Consider the following 11,012-nt stretch of genomic DNA (forward strand, 5'->3'; position numbering starts at 1 on the left):
TATATATGCAAAGAAAACGTGGAATTAGAAATACCATTGATAAGGCTGTCTTTAATTTCTTATGAATAACATTTCCAGTGAAAAATGCAGTCGTAATAGTGCGAGTAATATACTAAAATGCAGCAGTGATATTATTATTATTATTATTATTATTACCATTGTGCTGGCAGAGCTTTAAAGTTAGTGTTCAAACTGTGTCTCAAAAAATACAATTGTTTACAAGCTTGTGTTTGGAGTTGTCTTACTTTTAGGTCGAGTCCTTACGTTTTTCATGGATACGTGCTATTATTTTGAAAGTGTGGACACAACTTCCGGATGATCGTACATTGCAGTAGCAGGCTAATCGAAGAAAAAGTATCCCAAAGAGCAGTCAAAGCTCAGCGTATGACCATGGTATGAAGAGAGATAAAGCATTACTTGTGAAGAGTATAGATCCTTTGGAAGAGCTTTTCTTCACGGCGCTGCACAGTGTAATAAATGACGACAGTTCGACAACTTCAAGAATTTCAAAAAACGGACTTGTTTATTTTGATAGATACATTTTGTACTCTCAAACAAAACAAAACTGAAATAAGATAACACTCACTCATCCATACAACAATATGCATAATAGCATTTGCCATTTTATACCGTAAAATTCCATCCTTATAGCGCTTGACGTGCGCGCTCCCGTGGACAGGGGATACACTTCCTATCGGGGGTAAGTACCTTGGCACAACACTGGACTGGGAGTATTTAGTTTGCGCTGGGAGTTTGCGCTGCAAACTCGAGCTTTTTTAACCCGTTAAACTTAAGTGTACCGCCGGCGGTACACTTACTAATTTGCATAGGAATTTAAAGAATGTCCGAAGGTTGCAAACGCGATTATATAAACACTATACGCCAATGGAAAGCTTAGATTCTCATGAATCCGCCGGTATAAACCACTTTCATATGGAGTAAGATTACTGTCAAAAGTATTCATCCACGATTCTAACCATTCGTATTCGTAATGTTAAACATTTGTATGTTAATAAAAAATTTGTACACAAAATTCTGCTGTCATATGCATGAGTTTGATAAATTAAGGGTTAGGATTGTTTTTACGAGTATGAACCTAAAAGTTGTGAGTGCAACTCTAATTTCTACGACTACGAAGTCTTCCCTGTGAGGACGAATTCAAGTTTATGGGTACGAGCAGAGCCCTAGAGATAGTAAGAGTTGCGACACGCATGCTCTCGCAGCGGGGCGGTCACGTGGTTCATGTAAGCCTGAATAGTTCCAAACAGGCAGCGCTGTCATTTCCTTCTATGGGACTGAGAGCGGCGATTTCACGGTAAAAAAAGGAATAAAATCACACCTCCAAGTACTTGTTTGATTATTAATTCATTGGAGTATGTATGTAAATGTCAGTTTTACATTTTGAGCCGTAAGGTGACATATTAAAGACACTTTTGAGGCTTTGGAGGGAATGTTTCACATTCGTGTTAGCATGGAAAATCGACTTTTACACAGAAATGTAAGATGATTGAAGATGTTAATTTTTGCCCAGCTGGATTATTGTATTTCCAGACAATGTCTATATTTCTCTGATTCACTTACCCGTAGTCTGGGAGTTATTGAAAAGCAGAGTAACAACAGTCCATTCAGCAGATAGTGTCCAGGCAAGAGTTGACTCACTATAACCATTTTAAGACATACACAAAATATATATTCAAGAATAACAACTCATTATGCTTTGATGAATGAAATAGTATGTTTTTATTGACAATGGGAGAAACAATGAGGGTCTTCGTGTCTTCAGTGAGGGCTCTCGGGATACTGGAGGATAGATAGATACGATAGATATTAATAAATATATTTGTTAAATACTTACAAGTATAAGTTTATGCATTATAAAGGGTCTCATATAAAGGACGTAGTCTTGACAATTAAAAAGAGGTAGCGATGTAGCTAGGTAGCTTTCAAAGAAGAGCTAACAAGCACTGAAAGTCGGTCATCTGCTAATATTCACAAATACAGATAAATGTATGCACCACAAAGGGCTTCTGATATAATATAAAGACGTTAAAATTAAAAAGAGGTAGCGACTCATCAGCAATTAATCCGTCAATATATCCCTGGAGATAACTTCACAGCTAACAGCAGAGTCGAGCTAAAAAAAAAAAAAAGTAGCAGAAATTCGGTCCTCTACCAAGATAAAAAATATATATAATAAAATATATATAATTACGCTGCGCAAATACAAATAAAGCTCAGCATATGCATCATAAAGAGCCTCTGATAAAATATAGGCAGTTGACAATTCAAAAGAGGTAGGCATTTCATCAACTTACCTCCACATATACTCAACGACCTGCAGTGCAAATGAACGGTGGCTGTCACTGTCGAAGCGGTGCTTGGAACTAAACAAGCCTCCACAACCCGGAAGTAGACTGGAAGAAAGCGTACAACGGGACCCTATGGGAGTGTCGCAACCATAGATATATCTATGTCTGGGGCAGGTGACGCCTCACAGGTCAAGTAAATAACACATCCAACTTCTTGTAATTTATTTATTTCATGAAACTGTACTGTTTTAATTGATATACAGTTTATGGACGAAAGACGGTACTGCTTAGCTTGCACGCTAACGAGCCGGGCCGGTGACACATTAGCCTTCTAATGCAAGGAGGCTAAGGAGGCTTAATAACAAAACAAACACAATTTGAGATTATGAATCGTGGCAATTGGCGTATGAATCAGCCCATTGTACAGCCTAAATTGCTGTAAATTAAGTCCAGTTTTAGTTCTTTGCAAACTCAGACACGTGCATTAGTTTAGTTTACAATGAATCTGGCGGAGTTCGGTAAAGTTGGAAAGATATTCACAGATTCGGACTTCCGGCATCAATAACTCATGAGATATATGTTGTCAAAACATGAACGATGCCTCTTTCAAATCGTTGTAAGGTAGACAATGTGCTACAAGGCCAATTTTATCAAAAGTCGCTGTCTTTCAAGCTACAGAAATAACATTGGCGTCTATGAGCAGCCGGTGAACAGGGACCGTCTGCCAATAGCAAAACCGCTGCAACAGCGAAAAGAGACACTCCACATATATTCAATAACTTCACTGTAGAGCCACCAAAATCACTGGAGCCATGAATGGGCTCTTGCTGGTCAAACTACAACTCTTGCTTTGGCGCTAAATTAAAAATCTGAATTTTAAGGAATTTTTTATGTTTTGTATGATTATTTTATGAGTATTAAAATGGCACTTTTCTTCATGTATGTGGTATATTTTATTTAACACACAGGAAAAATGGCATTGCCTGAACCAGAAGTTGTGTGGCCTGTTGGGTCAGGAAGGCTCTGATCTTCTGATGAGTATATTAAATAAATAAAGTAATTTAATGAAACTATAAATAGGAATGAATGAAATAAATATGAAATCAATGTTCTAACTCGGTTCGGTGTTTTATATTGAACCAATTTAGTAAATAAGCTAATAAAAAAATACCAAAAACAGCCATGAAGTTAGTATTTACTGATATTATTTTCCACTTTTGAGTGCAACTTTAAAACCAACATCAGGCCTGATTATAACTAAAATGTTTAATTTTAGGACTTTAACCGTTTAAATGCCACTTGTTTTACATAATGCAAAATTATGTCATTTACATCTTGTTTTTAAATTCAAAAGCCAATAATCAAACCTTAAATGCTCCTTCTGTTTGTTATTTATGATTTATTTCATGTCCTGCTCATTATTCATGTCTCCAGACTAAAAAATGTGAGGTTTGTGCTGCACTACTAAACAAAAACTATCACACTGCTGGTAAAATTGTTAGAAATGTATTTGCACAAAAAGATGAACGTCCACATGAGTTTCTTTACTTACATATTTACAGCCTCCTGCAATACTTTACACTGTTTCTTATACAAACCAACGTACTGATAATCCCTCCCAGAAACACTTCTTTTAATTCTATAAAGTCATTTTAAGCAATGAAAACACAAACTAAACAGGATATCTGAGGGAAAAACAAACTAGTTCAACTTCCACCGTTTTCCATTCATTGCTTCAGTTTATCAGAAACTTCCACCAGAAGTCCGACCTGCGAGTGAAAAACTTCTACCGAGTCACCCTTAACTTAAAAAGGAAAATCAAAAACTGTAACGTTCAGTTCATGTTGGAAAAAGGTTTTCTCTCCTGCTAAAAGAACAGATATTTTATAGCATTGAGAATAATGCAGACGAGTTCAGATCGCAGAGATTCTCTACGATTCCTCTTCTTTGGACAGAGCCTGAGGAGGAAAAACACAATTATTAGAAACACAGCGAATAAAAACAGTAAAAGGAAATAGCAGAGAAACACTGTACATCCAGTTATTTAAAGAATCAGCTCACCTGTTTGAGAAACTGTCGGCTGAAGTAATTGCTGGCCATGTTCTTCAGGTTGGTTTTTCCTCCCACTTTACATTTGACGTATCCGTAGAGATTCGCTCCTTGTAGCACCAAACCCATGATCACCACCGGCTGAGGGAAACAGTCACAGTTTTACGGTGGAGAAGCTTTGAAATCTCTTTTTATTCATATTATCATCATTAAATTCCACTTTAAAAAGTCAAAAACAATAAAACCAACCAGAGCTGCAGCATCTTTAGAATATTTGAAGCTTCTCACATGTAGAAATATGCAGATTTTTGTGTTTTGGTGTAAATTGGTTGTGAGAAAGCTGGTCTGACGTGTTTTTGTGGACAAACCAGTTAATCCAGAGTTTTTCCTCTCATCAGGACACTAACGGTCTGAATACAAAAGAGTCAATTTGATAGAAAGACAGTTGTGTGTTCAGATATTTATAAATGAGGATATTACAAAAGCACCTGAAGTCTTCTACAGACATTATTGCATCATTATCATCATTTATGATTAATTTTTAAGAGAGATTTTTTTAATGGAAGACGACCAAAAAAATGATTTCCATGACAAGTTTGAAAGAAAAATAAATCAAACTGCTTTAAATGACTTCTTTTGCATAATTTATAAAACTATTATAGTGGAATTAACTAAAAAACAACAACATTTTTATCCAGATAAATCTGAATTAGAGTCACTGAAAGATGCAAAACTTTGTCTCCTTGTAGTGAAAACTATTAAAACACATCAGTGTGTCCTTAAAACATGTTCCCTCTTCACCATAAATTCATTCTGAAGTTTAATTTAATCCAACATAAATCAACACTACATACAGCAATAATGTGAAAAAAGACTGAAAAAAATCTTTATGACTCATTTTTAAAGAATTATCTCACATGAAGTAGTAAAATCCTCTTTTGTTCAGATTTTTAATGATGTTTTCTAGCAGTAAAATCCTCACATGTTCACCTGTTCTCTGTAAAATGCTAGAATCTGTTTTTTAAACTGATTTAATTTGCTTTGGGAAGGATGAAGATTAAGCGGCATAAAGTCTGACATCAATTTAATATCTCTGCAACAAATATGTGAACTAAAGCAAGAAATGTGCATTAATCCGTCGCTGAAAGCAGTCCCCAATGAGAACAGATTTTCTTCTGTTGATAAAAATGCAGCGAGCAGCTTGTGGCAAAATCTGAACACTGAATGTGCAAAACATGGAAAATGATGCAAAGAAAAACTATCAGATACGAGACTAAAAGTACAATGAAGACAAGAAAATGTTAAAAAAAAAAGTTATCTGACAAAAACAGCAAAATAAAAATAACAGCTCTGTGGAGAACAGTCTGTAATAAAAAGGAACAGAATGAGGAAAGAATCATTTACTGAGCCTATTTTAATATTCTATTAATCTAATTTACTTTTAGTGTATTTATTGCATTATTTTATATTTATTTTAATAATGATTCTTTTTTTTCTAGTATTTTACCTTTTGATTTATACACTCTGCATATGTTTAATTTTCAGAGTTTTTCTTACTTAAATACTAAATATCGGCTCACACTGATGACTTAGTGTGCTGTGACAGTCATTTCCTGTAAAGGATCAATAAAGTATTTTAGTGATAAAATCGCATATTTCTGAGATGATTTTTATAGATTTACATCTTCAGTAGAGTCACCAGCCAGATGGGCGATCATTCTGTGTATTTAGTTCTTTTAATGTGATTTATCAACAATAACAAACCACGTAAACATCCCCGCCTTACAGTCACAACCTACCAGCCATTTAATGTTGAAGGACAGCAGCGTGCTGAAGACGAAGACGACCCAGAGGACCGGACAGACGATGAGGCCGATCCAGAAGATCCGAGCCTCTGAGTTTGACGCCTGCTGCTTCCCAGAACCCTGAGAGAAAACAGGATATTCTCACAGTCAGGACATCAGCAGAACGCATAAAGCTGCCGACAGAAAACTCGTTTATCAGCTCCTGACCTTCGACTCAAACACCCAGTGGCTCCGTCCGTCGTCGTCCACCTGATTCCACCAGCGCAGACCCACCATCAGCCTCCCTGTGATGTTCTGGAGCACAGAGCAACAGTCTGGTATTAAATCAGCTTCCAACACAATAAATGGAACAGAATCATCACATAAAAAACACTGGAGGTCCTGATCAGAGCTGAACAAAAATAAATACTGAGTTTTCACACAGATAGTGAGATCTTACCTGCATTTTTTTACGTTTTAAAACATGTGATGCAGCTTTGAAACATGAGATAAAATCAGACATGTGACTGTCACACAAAACTCTTCAACCCTCTGAATTCCAAACAGCTTCTGAGTGTTTTTCCTGTCTCTGGCTCATTTAACGACAACTTTACGATCTCTTTTTAGAGGGAAATTGTGCAAAGAAGTCACGCAAAATAAATGTAAAAATCGAGCATTGCAACAACAGACGTGAGAAAAAAGTAAAGCACATTAGAACAACAAGGACTGAAGATACACAAAATAAAATCCACCTCAAGAAGCACCTGAACACGTCGTTGGTCATTTTTTTCTCATTAGAGCCTTCAGATATGTACTTTGTCATTTTAACTTGAGCTTAATTTAACCAGAACATTATGTCTCTTACAGGGCAGATCTGGCAAAGAAATTATGCAAAAAAAAAAAAAATGCTAAAATTGAGCATCACAACAAGAGACAACAATCAAAAGACTACAGATGCATAAAATAAAATCCACCTTAAAAAGCATTTACACTCTTCAGTTGCATTTTTTGAGAGCTTTTATAAATATATAAAGCTCCTTTAACCATAGGATTGTTTTCTCTTTTCTGATGAAGATGTGACAGAGAAATGTCAAGCATCACAACAACCAAGACTAAAGATACACAAAATAAAATCCCCCTTAAGACGCATTTGCACTCTTTAGTTGCTGATTTTTTTTTTCTCATTTGAGCCTTTATATATGTTTCATTTTTTTTAATGAAACAAGAACATTTTAATGTTTTTTAGAGGGAGATCTGACAGAGAAGTCATGAAAAATCTCTCAGATTCTTTCTGTTTTTACAGTTTCTGGCTGAGAAATGGTGGGATTTTGGTAATGTTTACATTTGACAAATCCATGTCGTCCTCTTTGTCTGACGCCTCTGATGCTCCATCATGTTTAAATCTGCTAAACTGAACGATGAACTGAACATTTTTTAGCACAAATCAAATTACTTCATCTGTCAAAAACCCACAACTAGATTTTCCCCAAATGCCAGAACTCTGGTTAAAGTGTTTTGAAACTGTGTGACTCTAAAATTGTGTCACTTTGCTGCCTGTCACTGTGAGCGATGGTTCTGATAAATCAGCCTCATGTTGTGTAACTGTGAATCGCAGCACCACAACGTAAATCACAACATAAATGTGTGGAAACAGAATCACGTGTTGTGCAGCTCTGCAGGTTTTACTTCTTCACATGAAACTTTGTACGATTGTTTTTGTTCTTTATTCAAAACCAGCATTTATTTTTAGGTCTGATTGGATGCTGGACGTCGCAGCTGGAACAGTTTGATCCTAAAGTTCAGGAGTTTTCTTCAGGGGAAAGTTCCAAATCCTCCATCAGTAAACGTCTCACAGGCCGATCAGAAGACACTGTTACTAAAGTAAGATTTTTACTCCATTTCTCTCCTGATTATCAACATTCACCTCAGACTCTTTAGAGCAGGGGTTGGCGGCCCATGAGAGGGTCCAGTCTGGCCCACAGGACGACTTTGTAGAGAGTAAAATTACAGAGAAGACATTAAGTGCAGATTGTAAAAAATAAAACTATAAATTTAAAATAATTTCTAGATCATGACAAGTTGTTTTGATCATAAAGTAAAATACTAGATTTTTTTGTTGCTCTTTTGTCATTTTGTGTCTCATTTTTGTAATATTTTGCCATGTTTTTGTTGTTATGTTTTTTGTCTGACTTTTGTCGTTTTCTCCTAAAGTAAATTACTACACTGTCCAGTTCCAGACAGCTGTGACTAAATGTTCTGTTCCTTCGTACACACGCTGTGATCTGTAGGTTTTAATGTGTAAATGGCCCCTGGCCCTTGAACTAAAATGAATTTTATACCCCTGATTTAGACGACAACACAAATCCAGTCAAACTGAATCTGTAGCTTTAGGGTTGAAGCTGCTTTTTCAATTCAGCCTCTGAGGTGCTGATAAAACTCTTTCCAATGAACTGCAGATGTGCTCAGGCCACATCTCAGCCTTTTTAACAAAATAAATAAACTAATATGAGCTGTAATTCTAAGGCAGACTCACCTTAACTGTCCAGAAGTCACACGACAGCAGCAGGATTATGGTGACCATGCAGGCGATGAAGCCTCCACTGTAGACTCCACAGAGCAGGTACACCAAGACGGCACTGACTCTGAAGAAGAGGTGGAAGAACGAAGCCACCGGATGTCTGCAAGCAGAGTTTACAACAGATTTACTGCACTGTGCAGCATCTACGTATGCAATACTGTCACAAAGCACTCATAATTTAGTTGAATAATCAACTAGAGCAACAACAAAAAAGGGAAAATATGATAAATTAATCTCACAGTTCATCATATGTGACATGAACAAGAGTCAAATCCTCACAAACCTGCTTGACTGACAGAATAAAATGAAATATTTGCTCAACAGAGAGAAACGTAAACATATCGAATGTCTGTAAACTTACTTAATATTGGACTTTGACTTTTTCCCTGCATCCTCCTCGGCATCAAACAGAGACACGTCTTCATCATTGGGATCCTGAGGGATCAATAAGGAAGAAGCTGAACCTCTGGAGACTCAAAAACATGTCGACTGAAAGCCTCGTACGGATGCATATGGACAGGTTAAAGGTCAGAAAATCTTCAGTGATAACAGCCAGTTCAAACCAGAAACATTTGCATTCACTAAATTTACTGCACCGACCAACAACCAGAAATGCTGAGCTTTTCTGCATCCATAAACAAGCTATTTTTAGCCCCATATTCAGCATTTATGATCAGTTTATTAGTTACAAGCACAGGCAGCAAATTAACGGTTTTATTGTTGGTTCATTACTGTTCCTCCTCTTCTCCTGAGCTGAGATCAGCAGTGAATCTGGTCTGGATGTTCCAGGACTGTTGTCAGGTCGTTTAGTTCTTTAATCCAGTCAGCATTAATACATCTGATGAGCATCAAAAACTGTTATAAAATTAGAATGATGTTATGATTAAATGCGCTTTATGATTCCAAACTACTGTGTGACTGTGAACTCATATAACCCAATGTACCCCGTAGATTTCCATGATTAACTTTGGCCATGAAAATATAACAAGTGGCAAACAGCCGGATGAAAACTGGCTGCTCAGAAACTGATAACAGCACTGAGACGCGTTTATAAAAGCTAAACTGTTTCTTCATATTATCAGTCACTCGTTCAGACTGATAGTACAACCTTTACTTTGACTTGAGAGACGACTGAGTCTTCTTTTGAGCAAACAGTATTCCACTGAAGATGTTTCTGCACAAAAGCACACAATATTCGGCAAGGAACTTAGTTTGTTGGCAACTTTCTTGGTAGTATTTCGCCCCTGTACCAGCAAACCGTCTGAAACAAACTTAAACATTAAAATTTCTGGAATTTAGAATCAAAAAAATTCTTATATTTAACAGGCAAATGTTTCGGGAAACAACTGAACATTGTGCCATTGACAAACTGAATAATCACCTCATGCAGCAGCTTTATCATAACACATTTTTTGCTTAAGCTTTTTCTACATTGCTAAACAGGGTGATGTCAAGTAAAGTGTAAAAATCAAACATATCTACGACGTCATTAAAGCACGTTAAGCCAATTATTATTAAAGCATTTTATTACAGTATACGAGTTCACAACTTTACTGACTTCAGCTTTTTTTAAGTTTGGCTAAACATTCCGACTGCTGACTCTCCAATGCTAAACCATTTGAAGACTTTAATTCCCTGAAATGAACATGACCTATACAGAACAGACAATGCCACGTCAGCAGCTGTGTTGTCGATGATTTAATCTGAGAGTTAAAAGGTTTTTTTTCCCCCATTGTTTGCACTCAGGATGAGGCTGACAAGCTAACGTTAGCCACGCTAGCTGTCACTTAACAGCTGCTAAGGCCGTTAACGTTTGAACTTACGTACATAAGATGGAAACAGCAACAGTTTGGGGGTGATTCTAAGAGGAAAACTTTACGTTTATGTAGTTTTGGAGACGACAAAGTGAGGCTAAGCTAACGTTAGCGGAGCAGCAATGCTAGGTAGCTACTAAACTTAGCATGCTAACTGCTTAGCAACATTAGCACGCCAGATGTCAGCGGGGGATATTTCCTACGGATAAAATCATTTAAAATCTATTGTTAGCAGCGTTAAATGCAGCTACGTTCACTGCATGAAATGTCAAAAAGATAATTAAGCAAATAAATTATAATATTTAGTCACTTACTCCTGTTAGCATGATGAATCCTGAGCTGCTTCTTCCTGGTTACATGCTCAGCTCCACGTCACCATACACAGTGGTCAGCTGACCAAGGCGTGACGTGACACGTTATCACACAGCTGTTTCCATTAATATCCGTTCATTTCTGTTATTGAGTTTAAATTGTGTAT

The 11,012-nt window shown here is 36.7% G+C and overlaps 1 protein-coding gene across 1 annotated transcript; it reads right to left on the reverse strand.

Moving 5' to 3' along the window:
• Positions 1 to 3,799: 3,799 nt before the first annotated feature.
• Positions 3,800 to 10,963, reverse strand: tvp23b (trans-golgi network vesicle protein 23 homolog B (S. cerevisiae)). The gene is made up of 7 exons (XM_022211859.2): positions 10,849 to 10,963; positions 9,082 to 9,155; positions 8,676 to 8,820; positions 6,371 to 6,457; positions 6,158 to 6,283; positions 4,371 to 4,499; positions 3,800 to 4,267 (listed from the first exon to the last, which is right to left on the reverse strand). The coding sequence occupies exons 1-7, from the start codon at positions 10,858 to 10,860 to the stop codon at positions 4,241 to 4,243; spliced, it is 600 nt and encodes a 199-aa protein (XP_022067551.1). The 5' UTR covers positions 10,861 to 10,963; the 3' UTR covers positions 3,800 to 4,240.
• Positions 10,964 to 11,012: the final 49 nt, after the last annotated feature.

Source organism: Acanthochromis polyacanthus, chromosome 19 (assembly GCF_021347895.1).
Source record: "Acanthochromis polyacanthus isolate Apoly-LR-REF ecotype Palm Island chromosome 19, KAUST_Apoly_ChrSc, whole genome shotgun sequence".
Taxonomy (NCBI): domain Eukaryota; kingdom Metazoa; phylum Chordata; class Actinopteri; family Pomacentridae; genus Acanthochromis; species Acanthochromis polyacanthus.

What these genes read in the sequence shown, in the direction of transcription:
- tvp23b (XM_022211859.2), bottom strand. An exon ending in AAGTCAAAGTCCAATATTAA is followed by an intron (nt 8,821 to 9,081) that starts GTAAGTTTACAG and finishes CTCTGCTTGCAG; the next exon opens with ACATCCGGTGGCTTCGTTCT. An exon ending in GCCGACAGTTTCTCAAACAG is followed by an intron (nt 4,268 to 4,370) that starts GTGAGCTGATTC and finishes TTTCCTCCTCAG; the next exon opens with GCTCTGTCCAAAGAAGAGGA.